General features: G+C 27.5%; 2 protein-coding genes across 2 annotated transcripts in view; one reads left to right on the top strand and one right to left on the bottom strand.

Moving 5' to 3' along the window:
- Positions 1-501, bottom strand: part of LOC136982371 (golgin subfamily A member 5-like) — a 28,223-nt gene extending 27,722 nt beyond the window's left edge. The window contains exon 1 of the mRNA XM_067278853.1: positions 367-501. The gene's annotated coding sequence lies outside the window, so the exon portion shown is untranslated. The remainder of the gene's footprint in view (positions 1-366) is intronic.
- LOC136982387 (diphthine--ammonia ligase) lies at positions 427-22,309 on the top strand. Its single transcript, XM_067278880.1, is given in 10 exon segments — positions 427-562; positions 657-748; positions 4,059-4,078; positions 4,080-4,244; positions 9,898-9,971; positions 13,345-13,463; positions 14,518-14,582; positions 14,691-14,782; positions 17,784-17,877; positions 21,415-22,309. Coding segments are annotated over 10 exon segments (816 nt in total). The 5' UTR covers positions 427-539; the 3' UTR covers positions 21,487-22,309.
- The last annotated feature ends 233 nt before the right edge of the window (positions 22,310-22,542 follow it).

Genomic DNA, 22,542 nt, shown 5'->3' with positions numbered 1-22,542 from the left:
TGCCATGTAGTAATTAATTCAATACATTAATTACTATATGGTATTTAATATCTAATCATTTTACATCAACATCAAGTTATCATATAGAACAATTGCTTAACGTCATCAGATCAATTTATTGTAACAAATATAATACGTTCATGTTATATTGTTTATTTGTGTTGCTTTTATTTATGTGTCAGGCCATAAACCTGCATAATTTGAATCAACAATGTTAATTATTGAGCTGAACTTGGTAAATTTGTGTCTTTATTGTAATAGACCTCGTGTACTATTATATCACGAGCAAAAATTAACTAATTTACGTTTGAAATGAACAAGTTCTGTTAACAAAATTCCATAAAAATTGTTAATTTCGTATCTCACCTTTCCTATTATGACGTCTAAAATGTGGATAAATCTCTGCGCCTGCGCATCCGCTAAAATGTGGTCACGTGATAGCTCCTATGTGGCATAAACACGTGGTCCGTATTTAAAAGGTTTTTCAATCGTTTGTAGTTCGATTAATTATATAAAATCAAAGTTTGAAATTAGAAAAAATGAAAGTCGTTGCTTTAATAAGGTAATGTGGCTTTGTTAAAAAATAATAATAATAAATATGTAGAATTGCATTTCATTGATAAAAATCGTTTTATTTTATGGATGAAATTTCATAGTGGAGGAAAAGATAGTTGTTATAATATGATGCAATGTGTCGCCGACGGACACGAAATTGTCGCCTTAGCTAATTTGAAGCCGAAAGTAAAAGGTGATGATAATTATTATTGAATTTAATAGGTTCTTAATATATTATAAATAAGAAAAGATTAATTTGTAGCTGTCAATGATCTATTCAATAAATAAGCCTAACTCATTTATTACCTGTCGTGTATTACTAGCGAGGTTGAGGCCGAAGTTTTAAACGCGAAAACGTGTACGTCGGACGTTCAGCGCCGCTTTCCGGTAAGCCTAGAAGTTTGACAATGGCGTTTGGAATGTCAAGCATGATTCCACTGACTTTCCAAACATCATTATCAAACTTCTAGGCTTAAAGGAAAGCGGCGCTGAACGTCCGACGTACACGTTTTTGCGTTTAAAACTTCGGCCTCAACCTCGCTAATGTGTCGTTACCTACAACGGTGCAAAAGTAAGTAATGTTGCTTACGTTTATCACATTACGGTAAAATTGATCCCACATTCGAGAAGCAACACAAACCAAATTATTTTAGGTAAAGGACACTCGTTAGAAACTTTATTATAACATTATTTAAATGTGCAGAAACTTACAGATGCTGAAAGTGGTGTCTTTGTGCATCTATGCACCTTTGTGTATGCATAATCTTGTGTAAACTGACATTATGCAAAATACTGATGATTATAGCCTCATTGATTCTCTAAATGCTTTCCTTTGGTTTGCGTGTATTTCTGGGATTGGTCTCAAACACTTTTAAATATCAGCCATAAAATTTACATCATTAATGTTTTCTTTTTCTCAGTCAGGTTGATTTTAAGTAGTAATCCTGTATACACACAATATATAGGCTATTATGTATGCTGTATGTAAATTTTATAGGGAATATTTAAAAGGAAAAGAGTATGTGACCATTCTCAGAAATATACACAAATTATGTCTGTCTAAACAAGGTTATGCATACACAAAGGTGCATAGATGCATACCTTCAGCATCTTCTGTAAGGTTTTGTATGTTTACTTTGTTATTTAGAAAAGTAATTAGTCAAATGAATTAATATCATCAAACAACTTTATTGTACTAAAGTTACCTTGTTACAGGGATCAGAAACAATATAAAATTAACCATAAGGTTACTGCCTTAAATAAATATTTGGCTTTATTTGATATTTAGTTATTATGAATATCAAGTAATTGATTGATACAGAACAGCGATTATACAGTGTATAATTAATCGATGTGACAATTAGTTAACACATTGGTAATATAAGTAAAAAAGTTATAAATCTTATACATATTGTGTATTGATAGATTGTTGAGTTTAGACCTGAAATTTGCTTCTTGATTTATATTAAACAGTTTTCACTCAATTGAAATATTCGATGGTATTCTTCAATAGCAGGGCATAATATGAGGATATGAAATAAAGTAAAATCCTTAGTTTTACACCAATAGCACTCCTTTGAAAAATTGATATAAGTATTGCCAATTAAAAATGATCCTTGATTAAGACTGATCTGGATTAGTAATCGTTTGACATTCAACCTAATATTAGCCATAGCAATATTCGAATGTCAAATGAATTAATTAGAAAGTATATTGTTACATCATTTAAAAAAATGTGTGCTAGCTTGTTGAGTAAGATATTCAGTATTAGCATGATAATATCATATTTGAATTAAGTCTGTTACTCAGTAACAATTAACTTGAAAAAGAAGAAAAGAGAGACTATTGATTTATACTCTGATAGCTTTATTATTTAGTAAAATATAAATAAAATCTTTATTCAATGTAGTAGAAATTACATTATTATTGACATTTTTTGCAAGGGGAAAAAAAATCACCCTTAAAGTTTTTTCTTCATAATTTAAGGTTATGCATTACATCTTAATTAATCCTTTTTTATTGTATGATTAACTATATATGTTTTAGATTACTTAAAATATATTGTTAATATTAGCTATTATAATAAATGAATTATTAATGAATATTGTTTTTGATCAAATCTGTTATCTTCAAACAGATGTAATCAAAACTGTATGTGTAAGAGTTTCATATGGATAATATAATATATATATATATATATTATATTGTCCATATGAAATGATGAATTATTTGATATCAATTTATTTAATTTGATTTATTTTTGGACTGCAATTTGAAAAAATTATAGACCTAATAAATTCCTACCATCATCCATCTGTCTCTCTTTCCTTAATCTCGAGAACAGAGTTAAATAAACATCAAGACCAGATACAGAAACCTTCAGGGGCAGGAGGCCCCAATTAACTATATATGAATTTCCAGTTTGCATCAGAAGTCATGTTATTTCAATTCAAACATTTTCTCCTGAAAGGTGTTAGATAGATGACTGGCATGACTCTGGAAAAATATGATGTACAGTCAAACCTGTTTTTATGCGATTTTTATTTGTGCGATTTTTTTAATGCGAATTTTTAATTTATGCGGTTTTTTTTGTGCGATTTTTTATTTGTGCGGTATAGTTGGCGACTAGTCTCGTGCGATTCGTCATGTCTCACGTTGACTTATTATAGCTAAATAAACTTATTATAGCATAAATGCACTTATTATAGTAATATTATTGCATGAATATGCGAAAAATGAAATAATTTACTATTTAAGTCAACAAAACACCACCTGGACAAAAATATGTAAAACAGACGATAGACCAGACGATGCAGTCAAGTGCTGACATCTGTTGTCAATAAATTCTATTTCGTACGGTTTTGAGTTATTTTCTATGTGAGACTTTTTTTATGCGGTCCCTGTTGACCGCATAAAAAAAATATTTTTTTAATTGGGTTGCGAAAACTATTTTTTACAGCCATTCGTGAAGTTTCGTGCAATTTTTTTTTTTTTTTTTTTTTTTTTTTTTTTTTTTTTTTTTTTTTTTAATGCGTCTTTTTTAATGCGGTCCCTATCCCCCGCATAAAAACAGGTTTGACTGTACTATACATGGGCAAGACACTAATTTGAGACAGAGAGCATATATTTTAAATTAAATAAATTTTAAAAATATGATTGACACAATGCCAGGCTGCAATTTTTAATGTCACAATAAATAAATGCTCATGTAATTAGGAAGTGATTATTGAATATTAACAATCTGTTTCAAGAGGAAAGATAAAAAGATTACTACTCTTCTAATGATTTTTATTTATTTGTTTTTATATTTAAATAAGCATTCAATTTATATATTCTTCATTTAACCTGTATTCCTGAAAATAGGTAAATATTAATATCCAAAAATTTTTAATTTCTACATTAAATTTTATTGCCATTATTAAATTTTTTTTGTTAAAATAAACATGGAAGTTTGAAAATTAACTTTGTAGTATATATTAATATTTTGACATCACATATTATAGATGAATTAGATAGTTACATGTTATCAGTCTGTGGGTCATCATGCCATAGACCTGTATGCTGAAGCTATTGACCTTCCTCTCTTCAGACAAGTTATAGATGGAACTCCTCTTAATCAAGAAAGTGAATATCAACCAACAGAAGGAGATGAAGTTGAAGATCTTTACAAATTGCTAAAAAATATAAAAGTAAGATAAATTTAAGAACATTTTTAAGATTTATAATAAATACAATAAAAATATTAATTTATTGTATTAAGTTACTAATGCAGATTATTAACTGTTTGTGGGTGCGCCGGGAGGTGGACGAAGTCGCACCTCCTTTTTCTCAGCTAGCAGGTCCGTGAGACCTGCCCACGTCAAGATGGCGGCTCGGTTTTGTTACGCGTTGCGCATTACGTGAGTGAGAGTGTGGAAGTGGATGGGTCTGACGGTAGAGCAGCGGCGATACTCGAATAAAGGACATTAACAACGTATAAAAACAACAACAACAACTTAATAAAACTAAAGCTACAGTTACAATAGGGGCGAGCTACCATCACCTACGGTTTAGCCACGCGGAGGGAGAGTTTACACAAATTTGGAGAGTCATATCTCGTGGTCTGACTCGGTCTTGTTACAGGATTGAGATATCCTCGGGTATCCTTTTGTTAGACGTCGGGACGCGCACACACCATCCAATGGACACTACGTAACCGACCCCCTTTTCCTCTCTCGTCGCCCTTTTATCGTCTCGGTCACGTTTCTCGTGCTCACCAACCAGCATTATTCGAATGTTGTTCCTCATGATTCATGTTTTCTCCGTGGGAACCAAACAATAAAACATTTTATTGCCAGTGGTTTGGTTCCGGCGGGTTTGAATTTTCACACCATTACTTTATTAAATACAACAAACAATTCAATAATTATCCTTAAGTTCTAATATTTTAGATTTGAAAAACTAGGAAAACTTAACATTCTATTAATTTTTGAACAAAAAGACAAGATAATATAACTTGAAATATAAATAAAGATTTTCATCACAATTTCATTTCTGGTAAAAACTAATTAATAACACTTATGCACTCTAGTGAGAGTACACTGGAACCTCGCTTAAGGAGCACCTCGCACAATAAGTATTTCGCATAATGAGCAAAACAAATTGTAAAAATTTGCCTTGCTTAACGACTGATATTTCGCATAATGAGTTATGAGGAGAGGGGAAGTCTCGAATTGTGCACATGCAGCATGCTCCTTCAGTCTGTTTAGCACACGTTTTGCTAGCATCTTTGTGTCGCTTGTGATCACATATTTTTCCAAACTTGTGTTCACGCATATTACTTATAAACATCAACAACCATATCCCGTTATATAATAAACATGTCAAACGATATGCCAAATTCTTAGGTTATTAAATTTAATGACCGATTTCAAATTAAATTTTAAAAATGTCTGAATTAAAAATTAACTATTTATAATTATTAAATTTAATACGAGATGGAAACTTAACTGTTTACCTCTAGTCAAATTAATTAATTTCTAATATTTAATTATAGCCTTTACATAACCCAAGAATTTGGCATATTGTTTGGAGTGTCTATCAAACATATTAGCTGTGATATTCTTTTTGTTTCTGCAAATCGAATTCTCATGCAGGATGGTTCATTCTGCGTGAGAAGAAAAGATGATGATGATTCACACTCCTTAATGGTGTATATTGTACAATTTTTTTTTGAATAAACGTTAGACATAAGACATTTGAGCATTTTTTCGGCGTGGAACGCATTATCGTATTTTACATTAATTTCTATGGGAAAAATTGTTTTGCCTAACGAGTGTTTCGCATTACGAGTAAGACTCTGGAACGAATTATGCTCGTTAAGCGAGGTTCCACTATATATTTTTTCATTATTCAAAAATTTTCAATATACAGTAGTTTCCATAAAAACTATCCATAAAATGATGTCTGCATGCACTTATAAATTAAGAGTTAACAGTTAAAATCAGAATTAATTAATTTTAATACTAAATAGTATTATACAATGACAATGTTATTTATTTCTTAATGTTAAAATGTTGTTAGATGATGAGAATATAAATTAAAAGATTGTATTTTAATTCACAATTCTTGTTTATCAAATTTTATTAGAGATATTAAATATTTTATTATGTTAATATTGTGGACCTCCTTCTCTCCACACCATGATTGGATAAATGATTGTTTAAATCTTTTGGATGTCTGACACCAGTCAGTTTTTCTTGGAAAGAACTGACAACTCTAAACATGTTTGACAAATTTTTACTTTTTTTTTGTGGGCAAGTATATGACCATTAGAGAAAGGAAGAGACACGAAGCTAGCCTTCAAAAGACAAGTTTATTTTAAAAGAAATTCTATATATTTTTCTTACATTGTATCCTTCCCAGTGCATAATGTGCAAATAAATTGCTGATTGTGTATTTTCCCCAGATAGAGAGAGAATGTGTGTGAGTTCTGAAGGTGGATGAGTAGTTTTTTGGAGGATTCTAAAAAAAATGTTTCAATTGCATATTTGATCAATTTGAAAGATCATTGGGAACTTGAAGTGGGAACAACTTTTATCCACTTTCTTTTAATGATTTGAAATAGGCTTCTTGTTCTGTTAGATGATTCAATGAATGATGATAGGATTTGATTTAATCATTGAGAACAAAACTCATCTTGATTTGATCACTTGAAGTTAAATCTTTATGATGTTCATTGGGAGCAGCAAGGATGGAGATGTCTCTTTTCTGACAGTTCAGATGCAACTCTTTTTTTTTTTTTCTCTACATTTGATCAGATTTTTCAAAGATCCTCCTCTTGAATATCATCCATTAACCTTTTTAATCAACAATTAATACATCTCTCATTTTGATTGGATTCTCAAACTGTCATTGCGAGTTTACAGGAGCTATCTAGAGATCAACCTCTTTTTCTCAGGGAAGTTTTTCATCTGTCCGTATAATTACACTTATTGTTTCAACACAGTTAATAGAGCCCAATTACTGATGTATTTATTATTTTTTTTTTTTTTGCAGTTCAAAGTTCCATGTGACACAACAAAACTTTTTTTCTAAACAAGTTTTTTTGGAGTAATCACAAAGAAGTAGGTAGATACAGGTTTATTATGATGACTGTATGCATTTCAGACAATTTGATGGATATACAGACATATAAAAGGAACATTCTATTTTGTTGCTGATGCATGGATGACTTCATTTTTGGATTTTTCACAGTTGTTATATTATGTTTTTTAGACAAATAGCAGCCAGAAGTTAAAATTGTTGCTAATGAAATTAATTTTACATGTTCTCCACTACAGAAGCAATGCTACTAGCATTGCTTCTGTTGTAGAAACATTGTTTTTATGAGCTGACTGTCTGCAAAAACTATTTACTTCACAATTAATTTTATTAGCAACAATTTTAATCTCTTGTTGCTATTTATATGGAAAACAATGTAATGACTGTGAAAAATTCTAAAAATGAAATCATGCATGCATCAGCAACAAAATAGAATGTTTTGATGGATATACAGCTGTACATCCATCAAATTGTAACAAATACAGCTGAAGAGGGATAGACAACCTATCCAAAATGCATATGGTCGTCAGGCCCACCGTAAGTGGGCATGCAAGGTGTGCACTGCACATGGGCAGCACATCCAGGGGCAGCAAATTGGTATTGCTGGCAAGCTCAGCGTAGGTAGTCGTAGTTAAACAGGGACGGCATAATCGGTATTGCACACGGGTGCTAAACAGCTAGCGGCGCTGCTGACGGTCGTCACAATAAACCTGTTTCTACCTACTACCATGATTATTCCAACAACATCAATAATGTGTGATAAGTCTATCCATAATGTGATCCAATAATGTGTGATAAGTCTTCTATAGAGCCAAAACTTAGTGCTCATGGTTTCATATTGTAACATAAGGACAAAAAGCAATTCACCAAAAACAATTTTTTTGTTTATATTTGATTCTTGAACATGTTATACATCCACAAAAGTCATTACATTTTCCAATTATCTGACCCACACAAATTCCTTGGTGTTGTGATGGGGCCAACCTCACAATATATACAATGAAGTTGTATATTTAAAAATATAAAAAAAAAAGGAGAGAGAGAAGTATTGACTTTCTAATAATAATTTGTAGTTTAGTGATTTCTATTTTTAAAAAATATTGTGAATTACTAGAATTGATATTATCAGAAGAAAAAAGAAAGAAAAATAAATTAAAATAAGTTATAAATTTCAGAAAATTTAAATTGTTACAAAAACATATTACAGGTAGGCCTCCTACAACGTGGTAGATATGTTCCTTGAAAATACCGCATTGTGGGAAATCGTGTTATAGGAGACACCAACTTAATACAAAAACCGGGATTTGGTTCTAAAGAGAGAAACTGCCTTTTATGGTGTAACATTTTCATCATTTTTTTAATTTACATTAAAAAATTTCATAAAAAACTTAAATAAAATTCAACATCATATAAAAACTAAAAAGATTATGATTTCAAGTCAAAATCAAAAAGAAACATAGTGTTATGCTTACAAATTCATTCCTCATAGTCACTTATTATAGTTGTTTGAGAACGTTTGACTGGCCTTATTTCAAGATCTGGGCTTGTTTCATTGACAAGTTCCACTGCACATCTGGTAAGTTTAGGTTTTAAAAAATTTGTCAGTTGTAGGTTTTAAAAAATTTGCTCTTGCTTTGCAAAATCTTTATAAATTTCTTGATAGGCAGATAAGCAATTTTGAAGCAATTTTTAAATATTTCCGCTCTCTCTGGCAGAGGATCGTTATCTAAAAAGTAAGATTCCATCTGTTTTGCCATGTCCAAACATTTTTCTATACATTTCAGAGTGAAATTTTTGGTTTCTTCATTGAAAAGATCTTCAGAATTATCTTCAATTGGTAATGTGTCATCAAATCTGCTTCGTTTATTTCATTTTCCGTAACTAATTCTAGCATATCATCAACAGTTATTTCAGTGAATCCATCACCTCCTGTTTCATGTGCAAGGCTCCTGTTTCATGTTGTTATATTCATGCTGAATTGGCTCAACAACATTTTCCTGATTGACCATTTCCAGTAATAAAGCTTTCCAGGAAGCATTTAGAACATTATCCATCTGGGGACTAGGGGGAGCCACCACACATTTCCTAAACCGCGTTGTAAGAAAATTTCCACATTTTTCCAACTGCATTGGAGCGAAAACGCATTATAAAAGTACCGTGTTGTAGGAGGCCGACCTGTATATGATAATATAATAATTTATATAAACATATAATTAACAATATCCGATTATTTATATCGAAATATATAATTACAAATAATTATATTAATATTAAATTTCCTTTTGAAGATTTATTTAATTAATTTTTAAAATAAATTGTTTTCACACGAAGCTAAAATTATCAATATTTGCCGGATATGATCGGTCACTTTTATAGCCACTTAAAAGGGGTTTTTTGAACAAATAAACTGAAGTTATTTCCTTCAGATCCGATACTCACCAGAGTTCAAGTAGGCTATTACTCAGATGATGATTAATTCTCAGATATTTTACTTAAATGCATTTTGGATCAGAATTCTCACCAATCTGTTGCAGATTGTACCTTTACCGATGGTAAAGGTACAGTCTGCAGCAGAGCCTACATTGATAATATTATTTCGGACTCTTCATTTTCATATTATTGGCTGTTTTTTGATATTTCAAGTTTGAAGAAATTAATTAAGTGATTTATTGAAATGTAAAAGATTCGTTCAAATTTTATACTTGTATTTTTATTTCACTATTTAAAGCATTATTGATAAATTTTTAATTTTCTAATTAGGAAAAAGTTCACATAGAAGGAGTTTCTGTTGGAGCAATATTTTCTGATTATCAGAGAGTTAGAGCTCAGAATGTGTATGTATTATTTTATTTGAATAATTTAAAATTTTTATTATTATTACATATAAATAAGATAATGTGTTTGTGCAAGTGTATATGTATGTATATATAGTTGTTCTAAAATTGATGATAAATAATTTATGAAAGTTGGATGACAAATCTGATTGGACAATGAACAGAATATGAGAAAGTACAAAATGAAAGATAATTATGTGTCGGGACAATTGTTATTTGTTGTTATTAATGACAAGCTTTTCTTCAACTCTAAATACATCCATTATTTAATATAAGCTAAAATTTAATACTTTTCTGATAAGTATCATCTTATTGCTCCATGTAATTATAAATTACTCAAAGCATATAGATAAAGATTTCTCTAAAAACATAATAATTTTTTTTAAGTGTTTTTATAAACTTTGAAAAAGTTTTACAAATGAAATTTTCATTGGATGAACTGTAAAAGTGTCCTCTTTCATTGTCCCTTCGAACACCATCAGGAAATAACAATTTCACAATGGAGACAACCACAGAGAATTTTTATGAGTGTATATGCTGCCACCAGAGGGAACTTTTAATATTTTGCATGTTGAGGTGAGGATGTAGCCTCCAAATAAAGGTCATCTGTGCCGTGAAATTGTTATTTTTTGATGGTGTTCAAAGAGACAATGAAAGATGACACTTTTACAGTGAAAGTGGAGAGCTTCAACAAAGTATTTTGCTAGGTTTTACTGTTAGGCAGGCTAAAAAAATGAAGATAGTTTATGTCATATCTTATTTAAATGGTTTTCAGCTTTGAAAAATGTTTAAGTAAAAATAAATATAAATGTATTTTTCTTATTATTTTTAAATTTGTTAAATATAATCATAAATTTATTATCATTCAATTTAATAATAATATAGAATAAATTATATTAAAATAGCTTTTATCTATATTGCATAATATATAACTTAGGATTTAAATAAATAAAACTGAAAAGGTACAAATCAAACACTTAAACACTGCGTGATTCTTTTTATGCTCGAAGTCAATATGTAATTTGATCTAAAAATAAGTGATCTCACTGTCTTAATTAAAAGACATTAATTAGGCATCTTGTAGACATCTTGTCATCATAATTAGAATTATTTCTAATTATTAAATTATGTATAAGATGGTGACATTACCTATTTCTAGAACAAAGTGCAAAGTTAATACTTAATTTAGAAATAGTGCAGAAATATTCTGATAGTATTTTATTTTTGTGTTGCATTTAAAAAGATGGTGGAATAAATAAGTTAAAATGTCAAAAACTTATTGACAAATGATTTATTCTTTCTAAAAAATATGATGATTTATCATATACAAAAAAAATGTAAATGGTAGAGAAACAGAAATTACTGAAAATATGAAAAGATATAAAAGAAACCTAATCAAATAATGTATTAAGGATGTAGAACTTTTTGATATATATGATATTTTTATCATTTTAATTCTTATTTTTAGTTTAATGGTTATTTTTGTTTTTATTTAATATTCACGTATAGCATATTTTCTATTGTTCACTTTGTGCAATCAGTTACTGATTTGTATTTATTTTGAAACTTTTAAATACTGTTGTTGTTTTATTTTTTATTCTTAATTTAAAATGTATATTTAAAAAACTTTTATAAATTTAAATCATCCATAATTACGATATTACACATAAATGGAAAATATTTTGTGTTTAGAGTTCATTGAACTACAGTTGATGACAAATCATAATGAAATATTTTTGAATAAAAATTTAAAGCATTTAAAGTTTATATATGTTAACAAAGATGGCAAATAATATGGAGTTATTATTTTCTGATAAAAATAAAATTTAGTAAAATATTTTAGATACCTTTTTAGTAAAAAATTTTATTGATTTTCATTTATTTTCTCAATTATTTTCTAACTATGAAAGAAAACATTTCCATTTTTATTGATGCAGTAGATATAATATTTATTGTAATCACTTTGCTACTTAATACTGATAATAACAACAAATTGATAACGCTAAGTGGAGTAAGTAAATAAGACTGCAATTAGAAATTCTCTGGCATTGAAATAACATGTTAAAAAAAGGGTTAATAAATCTTCCAAAGTTACATATTTTAAATTATAATTTTTACTCTTAATTAATAGTAATTCATCTAGTACATTTGCTTGTTATTTTTTTAATACTACCTTTAACGGCAGCAAATCACAATTGAAGTAAGAAATGCCTGCAACTTAAACTATTGTATTGAGAGCAAATAGCAATTAAAATTATTAATGATTAAAGCAATGAATAAGACTGTGATTAACAATTGCATATTATCAGCCACATGTTGAGGTTGATATCACGAAAAGAGTTTAAAACTACCTTTAGTTTAGGCCAACATCAGTTTACAGATACAAATGTTCAAAAAAACGAAACATCTGTGTGAACTTTTATAAATCAAATAAGAACATCTAAATTGATATAACAATTGATAACTACAGTTGAAACTGATTACAATAAACAAAGTTTTATTAGTACACTAATAGATATGTCTGGCACTTCCTGAGCAAAAAAGTAAGAACAACAAACATTAAAATGAAAACCATATTAGGAGTTTGGTTATTTTAGTTTATCATATTTGTTGCACTACTTGGGTGGTACAGAATGGTGCAATTTCATTGGTCAGATAAACAGGGATTGATGTTTTTCAACAGAAAATAGTGTTGACTTTTGCCTGCACAAGAACCTAAATCTAAGACATCAAATTTTTTCTAATGTTAACTCTTAACATATCATTAAAACATGAACCAAATATTTAAACTTGGCACCCTTGAAAACACCTAAAATCATGTTTTGTTCTTACTAGTAACTTTATATTAAATAATTTTCCTGTTTGAATGCCACCATCCTGCTGGTCAGGTAGAAAGGACAGCCTGTTCTAAGCAGGGGGTTGAAGTTAATTAGACCAAAAGTAGTCATTGACCTCTCCTGGATGGTCTCTGGAAAGTTTCATTGCATTTGCTCAAACTGTGCCAAAATGTATAAAGAACAAACCAACAAATTTTCTTCTTTATATGTTAGATTTTAAAGTTTTTTGGTGAACTTTATTCATTCTTTTTAGATTTTAACTTTTATCTTTTGGAAGGTGTTAATTTTTATAAAATTAAATGACCTATAAATGTTATAACAATTATAATAAGTAGTTTCTACTGCATATGACAGCTTCCCAGACTGTTAGAAAGAAAAAATTTTTGGAAAATGCAGAAAAACTTTTAATTAGATTCAGTCAAATAAATTGAGGTTTAATATAATTCATAACATGGAAAAAATAAATTTTGAAGAGTTCAAAATATATATTAAATATATATAATAATTATACAATGAGTATTTATTTATTTATTTAGATGCAACAGATTAGGATTGAAAATGTTAGCATATTTATGGCACCGAGATCAAAAAGAATTACTGAAAGAAATGATTGCTTGCAAAGTTGATGCTGTAATTATAAAAGTGGCAGCCTTGGGTAATAAAAATGCTTCAATTTTTTATTTTGAAAATTGTTATAATTTTAAATAAGTTTTAAACTTACAATATCATAAGAATATATAAAGAATTTTTATAATTTGAAAAAAAAATGTACTTTCTTGATTAATAAAATATTTAGTTTTACTTTATATTAACTTTCACAATAAAAACAGTTTATTTTAAAGCAAATAAAATTTCTATAATAAGTCCAAAACTAAATTTACAATTACTGTTACTTGATCAATGACTAGTTCAGCTATAGAGAATTCTAAAACTAAATAAATAATGACATTGAGCTGAGGCAATAAATTTTATTAGAATTAGCTTATATCAAATTATATATTAAACTATTTCAAAATATACAAAGTCAGAATTTATTCTATAAGTCTATATAATAAATTTTCATATGATGCCTCATATAAGTTGTTTAAAATTTGTAAAATATAACTCATGAATATATGTTGACTTACAAGTTATAAAATATAATAATTATTCAAATTCTCATAATTGGAATTAATATTATTTTTACGAATTTAAATTATCCATTTGTGAATCCATTATTATTATTCATTTGTCGTGGCATTAAAACATTGCAAAATTTTCCATAATTTTTTTTTTTTAGTTATGGAAAATTTGTCAGTATTTTAATATCAAGACAATAATAATCTTTTCTTTGAAATAAGATAATGTGGAAACAGTATTTTATAGTTTGAATTAGTTCTGTGAGAACAATAGATTATTAATTTATTTGAATACTAAATAAGAAATTTAAGTTTTTTTCTTTTATTTTAAGGGTTTTAGTAAGTCTGTATCCATATACAGTATATTAAGAACATATAAATGTTTTTAATTTTTTAATATAAACCAAAAACATTTAAATGTAAATTTACAATGCAATAAGTTTCTCATGTTATTAGATTCTTCTGTGTATATATGTATTTAGTTGATACTTTTGTTATCATATACAGTTATATTTACTGAAATAAATATTGCTTTTATTTTTTGTTTGTATTTTAATATTTTTATGACATTAATAAATAAATTATTTTTAGGCCTAAAGCCTGAACAGCATCTTGGTAAAAGTCTTCATGAAATTTATGATCACATGGTCAAAATGGTATGCATTATCATATTTATTTTATTATTAAAACTGTGCTTTTAAAAATTATTTGATTGCAAAATTATTTAATGTTTATCATTAATTATAAAATCTAAATAATTTAAGGAAGAAAAATATGGATTAAATGTTTGTGGAGAAGGTGGTGAATATGAAACATTTACCTTGGATTGTCCTTTATTTAAAAAAAAAATTGTTATGTAAGTATTTAATGATGATAACATTTATATACCGATGGATCAATTTTAAGTTGTTATTCTCAGCATTATAGAAAGCTTAATTTGTAGTCTGAAAAAAAATATATATTTTCCCCCAAGTTATGGTGGTCAAAACTAATACATTAAAACGATTTTTGTAAGTCAACAATTGGTCATTGTTGTTAACAGCATAGATTACTATTGACAATTACTATTAAATATAATACTGTAGCAGGCAATAAGCACAGTTTATATAACACTATCTTGTAGTTATACATTAAGAAACTTATATCTTAAGTTTTTCATCATAATGCCAAAAAGCAAAACCAAAGTTGACTTTCTGTAGAGCCACTAAGTCTGGAATTATTATTCTAATTTCAATTTTTAACAATAGTAATGAATTTTGAATTAATAACAAATTATCTAAATTAAACTTAAAACTAAAAAAAAAAAAAAAAAATCAGTTCTGTACAAAGAGTACAATATTTTTTCAGTTTTGTTTTTTTTGTCTTGAAACATGACTTTTTTTCCTGTGTAGTTTTATGAAATTTTAGGTTAATAAAATACTATATAATTAATTAAAACAGCATCTTACAAATTTCCACAAAAGAAAAACAATAATATTTATTAAGTAATTTTCACAGTAAAAACTTAAAGGGTTTTTTTAATTACAAGAAACATTAAATGATAAATTTTATATCTAGAATATTATAACATTTGTAAAACTTTTTTTAAAATTTTACAAAAAAACAAAATTAAATTAATTTCTATATCAGATTACTCCTGATATTATAGATTACTATTTGTACAACAGTTTACAAATAGTCAAAAAAATGTATTAAGTCTATAGCAAATAAAATGCAAAAGAAAGATTTTTACTTTTCTTTTTCTTAATATATTATTTTATTCCATTTCATTTCTTTCATACATTATTTGATTAAAGTTATTTTTCTAATTTTTTCTTTACCATAATACTTTTCCATACTTTCAGTAATTTTTACTTTATCATTTACAACACTTTTTTATTCGCTCTTTATATACAGTAAATCATTGTCTGTAAAAATGAAATTACCTGTAAAAATATTTGTCATTTCAATGTATTTATTCAGTTATACATTCCTTAAGTATCTGATCTAATTATATTTTAAATTTTATTTTTATTATCATGAAGTATTATCCTTCTTAAATCATAACAACATTAGAAGATTTAATCTCATTCAATTATTCATACTTTGCATAGAATTGGAGATTTTGAAATTGAGCTAAATCCATTAATGACAGAATTAGATTAAGGAGATTAAGCATTCACTAAAATTTTAGATTAAGATTCAAATTGTAGACTTTGTAAAGGAAAGTCTGTCATTCATCAAACAATTTTTATTAAAACTGTTAAATTTTTATCATATAATTAATAGTTTTTAATGTTTCAAATGCTTTTAAAAAATATATTTATTTGTTATCAAGTTCCTATGGCAAGTTTTTTAGTTTGTTCTTTTTATAAATTTCATATCACCATTTTTACAACTCTACAAAATATTTTAAAATAATTAGTACAAAAGTTTTATATTTTTATAAAAAGTTAGAAAATATATCTGATATGATGTTTAAATTACTAGAAAAAAATGCTAAATTTAGGAGCCAAAACAAATATTTTATTTAGAAACATTTTTATTCTCTTAAAAACATCTTCTGCTGGAAAATTCTTTGAATTGCTTTAGAACAAACACTGTGAATATAATACCATTACATTCAAATGCTTTTTAAACTTCAAAATTATCAGAAAATTATAAATATACTAAAATTAATAAATAGAGCAAAAACAAAGTAAATTAAATAAGTCAAAATAAGAAATAAGCAAAAAAATATATTAAATCAAATAAAATAAAACTGAAGTAAAATTTAAATAAAACAAACAAGTATTAATAAAGCAAAACATTGTCAAATATAACAGTATAGTGTAAAACTTAAACTCCCTGCACACCCTACAACCTTGAACAACTATATATCAGCCTTTTTGTTACTTATAGAAAAAATTGGATAGGATTCTTTTGTAATGTACCACATGATCAAAACTAAATCCAAAAAAAAAAAAAAGCAGTGTTACACAAAATTAGGGTTCTTTCAAGTACTAGGCCTGGAATTAACAGAAGAAAAATACAATGATTGAAAAATGACATTTTTCGATCGTATTTCAATCTCGATCATTATATAATTTTGAATCTAGTATATTTTGAATGTTAATCTTGGATGGTCATTTTTAAGAAACAGCAACACCATACACACACACAAATGACAAATATTGCATTGGTGGTAGTATCAGCAGTTGATGTTTTTGAAATGTGGTGTAGCAAGTAACAGTTTGAACTGTTTACAGTTACCTGTGACCTTTTTCATATCTTACCTATCATATAATGAGCTGGATATGATGAGAATGAAGCCAATCCCAAACCAGTATCAAGTTTTACTGTAGTATTTCATAACATACAAAAACTCTCTCATGTCTTAAAGTCCATGAGAGAGTTTTTGTATGTTCATGACATCACTGAAAGAGACCAAATGAACATCATGACTATTGGAAGTTTATTGTTCAGTTTGAGAAGAAAAACTGCTGCTAAAAAAGATTAGTGACTTCTTAAAAAAGAAGTAATGCAGATTGAACTTGACAGTGGAAAAAATATCATTAATGTACATTTTTTGATTGAATTAATATATACAGGTAAATTTAACTGACTGTTTTTTGCATTTTTAGTTTATATAGACCCCTGAATTTATCGTTTCCCATATCCATAGTTCTTTTCAAGTCATTTGACAAAAAAATGATATGAGATTTCAGTTATATAATTTGTTTTCCTATTCTCTTTATTCTCCATTATAATTGTTAGCATCAAATCTATTATATTTAAAATTTTAACTTTGTATCATTTCAGGTTGTTTATTTGCTGTCTTACTGAAATTAATTTAAAAACCTAGCTCAAAATTTTTTTATTTTTTTTTTTATTACCAGAAAAGAAACTGAAATGATCTTACATTCTGATGATGCATTTGCACCAGTTGGATATCTCAATTTGAAATCTCTTTTATTACAAGATAAAGAAATGGTATTTTTTTTAAACTATTATACATGATAATCATAACATTTATAACATACAGTAGAAAATTAAATGTTATTTAATTTTCTACTGTAATAATTTGAGAAATAGCAAGATGTTTTATTTTCACATCTAATTAAAATAAAATAACATATAAGGTTTATTCAAATATTGATTTGGCACATACAAAAATATCTATTGAACTTATTAATCGAAAAGTATGAGAACTGATTGGAATAAAGCATGTTCCTAGTTCCATGCTTGTTCAAGAAATGATACTTGTGCCTTGTGCTACAAGGCACAAGTATAATTTTCTATCCCTTGGAGTTCAAAGTATCATTTTTGTATCCCTTGGAGTTCAAATTGACAAGAGTTTACTGTAATAAAATTATATCAATATTTATTAAACTATGTCAATAAATATCAGTTTCACTATTACGACTTCAAATTATTAAAAATATTAATTAATGAAATTATACAAACTGTTAAATATAAAGTGCCATATGATTCAGTGAATGATAAATTTGCTATATTTTGGAGAACAATGTGGCATCTAATATACTCCATAATAATTGTTAGTGTATTTTAATATGGAATTGTATTATTATTCCATATCTCAATTTAGATAAAAATGGGGTTATGCAGTTAAACAGTTACTTATTAAACAGTTAAACAGTTACTTATTAAACAGTTTTTAACTAAATTGTAAAGACTGTAACTGAGATCTTATTCATACTCTATATTATAAACAGCTCAACTTTTCGTATTAATTTTACAAAGTATGTTTGTTTTTGGATTTTATTGTATTGATAATGTGTACTTCTCAACTTCTTAAGAATTAACTGCAATAAAATATAGTAAAGTGTCAATTATCCAAAAAGTTGATTAACCAAAATGGACTTCAAAGAGTAATAATTCCAAAAATTATGAAGTTTTTATTACATAAAAACTGTCTGCAATCTTGCTATTGTCAAGGCTTGCTATTGAGCTGTCACATTATCAACACTAGTGTCAGCTTTCATTTATTACAGTACAAATAGAAAAGCGTGATTACTGACTTGTAGCTTCTATTGCATTGAATACTTCACTGTGTTCATGAACAGTGAAGCTTTTTATTCATTAGAAACAGTGTTGACGTAGAAATGCAATCTGAAGCAATTTTTCAGTTTTCGTGGCAATCTTGCTTAATTGTTAAGCCAGGGATTTAAAAGTTAAAATGAATAAAACTACATAAAACAAAGCAAAATAAATGACTTTTTCAAAAAGAACTATTGAAAAGTACATAATTTTTATATGAATACTGTATTTTATTTAATATTAATTTTACTATTATATATTTTTTACTTTAAACTCAGTTTTATCAGCATCTGATAGATTGAAATGAAAGACTAGTCTTTGTTAGACAATTCTTTTATTATTGGACTGGAATTTGAAAAAATTGTAAACCTATAAATTTCTACTGTCATCTGACTGACTGACTGTCCTTTCTTATTCTCAAGAACGGAGTTAGATAGATGAAAGCCAAGACCAGATATGGAAAGTGTAGGGGCACGAGGCCCTGATTAACTATATATAAATTTCTGATACAAACCAGAAGTCACATTATTTCAATTCAAAAATTCTTCCCTGAAAGGAGTTAGATAGATGACTGACATGACTCTATTGCTAACAGGAAAAATATGATGTACAGGGACAAGACACTACTAATTTGAGGTGAAGAGCATATATTTTAAATTAAATAAATTAAAAATGATTAAAAATTGCAGCCTGGCATTGTGATGATATCACAAGAAATATTTGCTCATTTCTTACCATTCATGTATATTAAATTTCTACTCCTTAACCTCTTTTACTATTGTACTCAGGAGTGCCCTTACCTTAGGGCACTTGGGGCACATGACCCTTTTTCCTCTGGGTTGCCTTTCTTCCTAATTGGAGGCCCCAAATTCCATTATAAACAAAACAACAGAAAATTCATGGCTTTCAGCCATTCTGCAAATACAAAAGAAACTAATGACCTATATTTGTCTGTTGTCCCATGCAACCTCATTTTCAAGGCCAAGTTAGCCCCAAGTACAACTAACACTATCTTTAGGGAGCACTGATCCAACATTTAATCATAGAGTTTGAAGCTTCTTGCATAATGTACAATGCCATTTTTACAGCTTGTGCTTCCTGTTTTCTATAGTTTGCTGATCGTACTAGAATTAAAATGAATAGCTTTACTTTATTTAAGATATTCATCTTTTCATTCTTTCCCTACTAAAGATGATTGGTTATCCAATATTATCCAACTTTAGTTATTTTGGATAATTGATGCTCTACTATATTCTAATTACAATATATCAGCCAGATGTACCATTTGTTTAATACTAGCATTAACTTTTTTAAAATACATGTACATGCAGTACTTGAAAATAGAAAACTTTCATTGATGCAATGGAAGCATACTATTGTCAGGGAAAGTAAATGCATATTTAGTACTTAATAATAATTGAGTGTGATCTCACTCTGCATTCAGAAATTTTTACTCTTACAGAAACTTTTTGATACAGAAAGTGAAATTATGTTGCATAATAACTTTAATTTTTCTCTTTAATTTATATTATGTAGTCTATCATTCAGGGTTATGGATTCAGAATCAAAGCAGTTTGGATGAAGATGGACTCTGTAAAAATGTAACAACTTCAATTTCACCCTCAATATAAATTTAAACTTACACTTACAAGCTATAAGTCTAAAAAGTAGCCTGATAGTTCACAGATAGTGGTGATATATCTTATGGTACAATGCACCATTTTAGTATGTTTATCAGTAGTATCAATTTGTACTAATGATAAACATACTAAATGTTATGAAGAAACCAAAGTAGAATAAAAATTTTAAAATTGAGGAACTAGAGTTAAGGTTGGCTGTTTTGTATACCAACTTCACAGCCCTGTTTTCATGAAAGTACTGCTCTTGCTGTTTCCACCACATTAAGAAAATTTTGAGTGATGCTAGGCAAATATTTCAGGAAAGTGAGTACTAGCATTAAACAATGATAAATCTTACTGATATATTACAATTTTAATGTTATATTTAATACAAGAGTGGTCTTAAACTTTCTAAAAGGAAGTTGAGAGACATCTTTTTTTATCATTCAGAAATAGTAGTGGCAAGATGACTCAGTTTAAGAAAATAAATATTAAAAAAGAAATTTTTTGAAACTACAAAAAAGGCATAAGTAATGTTTTTTAATTTCAATACAATAATAAGTTAAAGAGGAAGAAAATGTTACAATAAATAAATTTAACTGTCTTCTTAAATAAAAAAACTGTTTTAAATGAGAAAACTTAAATTGTTTTCATTTTAGATGCTGAATCATCTTGCTTCAGTTGGTATTAATATTTTAATAATTTAAATAATTAATAAATAAATAAATAATTTTTTTGATTATATTATATAATAATGATTTTTTACAATTATTAGAATTTTTATAACCTAATTAGCTCTATAATTTAAAATATTTCTGCTTTTCTTACACTTTAATATTTTGTATTTCAGCAAAGTATGATGACACAAAAAGATCTGATAAAGAATATTCCAATTAAACTTCCAAATAAACAATCTGTTTAAGTTGATACCAAAATTATTTTCAATATAAAGGTGTTAAAGTTTATAATACCATTAAAAAATTTATGAAGAATAAAGGCATTCATCATATTTAATGAAAAAGTTGCATATTATATAAATAGTTTGTCTGCAGAAATATATAGTAATTACTGGTGAGTGAATTACTATTTTATGTTATAGTATGAAAATTACAGCCGTAAAAACTCACTAAATGAAAATGTGTCAATTCAGTTTTATTTCATTCAGTTATAAAAGAATATAATTCAGAAATAGAAGGAAAAATATAATATACGAAAATGCAAGTACAGTACAGTAGAACTCCGATTATCCAAGTCCTGATCAACCAAGATTCTGCATTATCCAAGACAAATTAAGTGAATAATACACTACTTTTCTTATAATTTATGAGCTCTGCTATGAATGCACAAATATGTAAATACTGTATGGATTGAGTGACTTTTTCTTAAACACTTTACACACTGTGTGCCTTTTTTTCCAAGCCCATTGTGAGTTTAGCCAGATCCACAATGGAGAGACCAAGTGGTGAGATGGTAATATACCAGGACAGATTGCCCATGAAAAATTATGCTGGTGACTGGAATATTGTAGTAAAGAAGGAAAGAACTGCTATATAACAAAAGACACAAACTTTTAAAAAGTTTAAAATGTTGACATTTATTACAAAGTGATTTGTTTGTTACTTTTTATCGTTTAGCTTCAGTGTGAGACAAACCATTCATATTTAAATGCAACTAGATAATATACATTTTTATTTTTAAAATTTGTATATAAATTATTAGTTTATAATAAATGATGTAAAAATGTTGTATATGATTAAATATACTAAAGTATAAAAAGAGGTTTAAAAGTGATATCGTACAAATCTCATATATTCATAATTTTTATTCTGAAATGGCCATGGCTATCGCCATCAGAGTTTTCAGTTATCGGAGTCCACAGTCATCGGTCCACATTATATCGAATAATTGGGGTTCTAATTTAATTACACAATTCCCATAATTACAAAAATAAATATAATCCTTGTATTAAAAATGACAA

The sequence above is a fragment of the Centruroides vittatus genome, unplaced genomic scaffold (genome assembly GCF_030686945.1).
Source record: "Centruroides vittatus isolate TY-2023 unplaced genomic scaffold, ASM3068694v2 contig_824, whole genome shotgun sequence".
Classification (NCBI taxonomy): Eukaryota; Metazoa; Arthropoda; class Arachnida; order Scorpiones; family Buthidae; genus Centruroides; species Centruroides vittatus.
The sequence above is the reverse complement of the archived record's forward strand: the minus strand, read 5'-3'. Positions and strand labels throughout refer to the sequence as shown.